This window comes from Physeter macrocephalus, chromosome 7, assembly GCF_002837175.3.
Source record: "Physeter macrocephalus isolate SW-GA chromosome 7, ASM283717v5, whole genome shotgun sequence".
In the NCBI taxonomy this organism is placed as follows: Eukaryota; Metazoa; Chordata; class Mammalia; order Artiodactyla; family Physeteridae; genus Physeter; species Physeter macrocephalus.
In genome coordinates, this window is record NC_041220.1 from 101,423,890 (window position 1) to 101,424,994 (window position 1,105).

General features: G+C 49.8%; 1 protein-coding gene across 1 annotated transcript in view; it reads right to left on the reverse strand.

Moving 5' to 3' along the window:
• Window positions 1–360: 360 nt before the first annotated feature.
• Window positions 361–1,105, reverse strand: part of BST1 (bone marrow stromal cell antigen 1) — a 46,905-nt gene continuing 46,160 nt past the window's right edge. The window contains exon 9 of the mRNA XM_024119380.3: window positions 361–867. Coding sequence (XP_023975148.1) covers window positions 804–867 — 64 coding nt within the window. The 3' untranslated portion in view covers window positions 361–803. The remainder of the gene's footprint in view (window positions 868–1,105) is intronic.

Sequence of the window (1,105 nt, forward strand, 5' to 3'; positions counted from 1 at the left end):
CAACGGGAGAGGCCACAGCAGTGAGAGGCCCGCGTACCGCAAAAAAAAAAAAAAAAAAAAAAATTAACCCATTCAATCCCCGTAACAATCCATGAGATAAGGAGCATTCTTGGCCCCGTTTTACAGGGGAAGACTGAGACTCAGAAAGAATGAGTGACTTACCCAAGGTCACCAAGCCAGTGGGTAGTGGAACTGGGCAACTGGGATTCAAACCCAAGCCATGGGGTGCAGAATGCATGCTCTTCTACACCATACTGCCTCTTAGCTGAGAGAACACACACACACACACACACACACACACACACATCCCTCGTTCCAATCACTGTGGCCAGGGTAACGATGAGAGCTAGGAAACAAAATAACCAGGGAATGAGATAAGGACAAGGGAGGTGGGAAGGAGGATTGCAACACTGGAATGAGGACTAAGGAGAGTCTCACTGAGAAGATGACATTTGAGTAAGGATCTGACAAAGGTGGAGTAGCCACATGATATGGGGGGAAACAGGGTCCCAGCAGAGGGAGGTTTTGGTGCCGTAATCCAGACGGGAGATGATGCTGCCTTGAGCCACGTTGACTTCAGCGGATGTTGCCTGAATTGTGGATATATTTTGAAGGCAAAACTGAGAGTTGTTTATGGAGTAAAGAGACGAAGAGAGGGACTTCCTTGGCAGTCCAGTGGTTAAGACTCCGCACTTCCACTGCAGGGGTCACAGGTTTGATCCCTGGTCAGGGAACTAAGATCCCACATGCGGCGCAGCTCAGCCGGAAAAATAAAAAGAGAGAGAGAGAGAAAAAGAGAGAGGTCAAAGACAACTCCAAGGATTCTTGGCTTGAGCAGCAGGAAAGCTGGAGATGTCATTCACTGAGCTGCAGAAGACAATGAAAGAATTCATTTGGAGAGTGTTAAATTTGAGATGCCCATCACATGCCCAAGTGAAAACATCGAGGAGACAAACATCATGCCAGGCTTTACAAATATTAACCCATTCGGGCTTCCCTGGTGGCGCAGTGGCTGAGAGTCCGCCTGCCAATGCAGGGGACACGGGTTTGTGCCCCGGTCCGGGAAGATCCCACATGCCACAGAGCGGCTGGGCCCGTGAGCCCT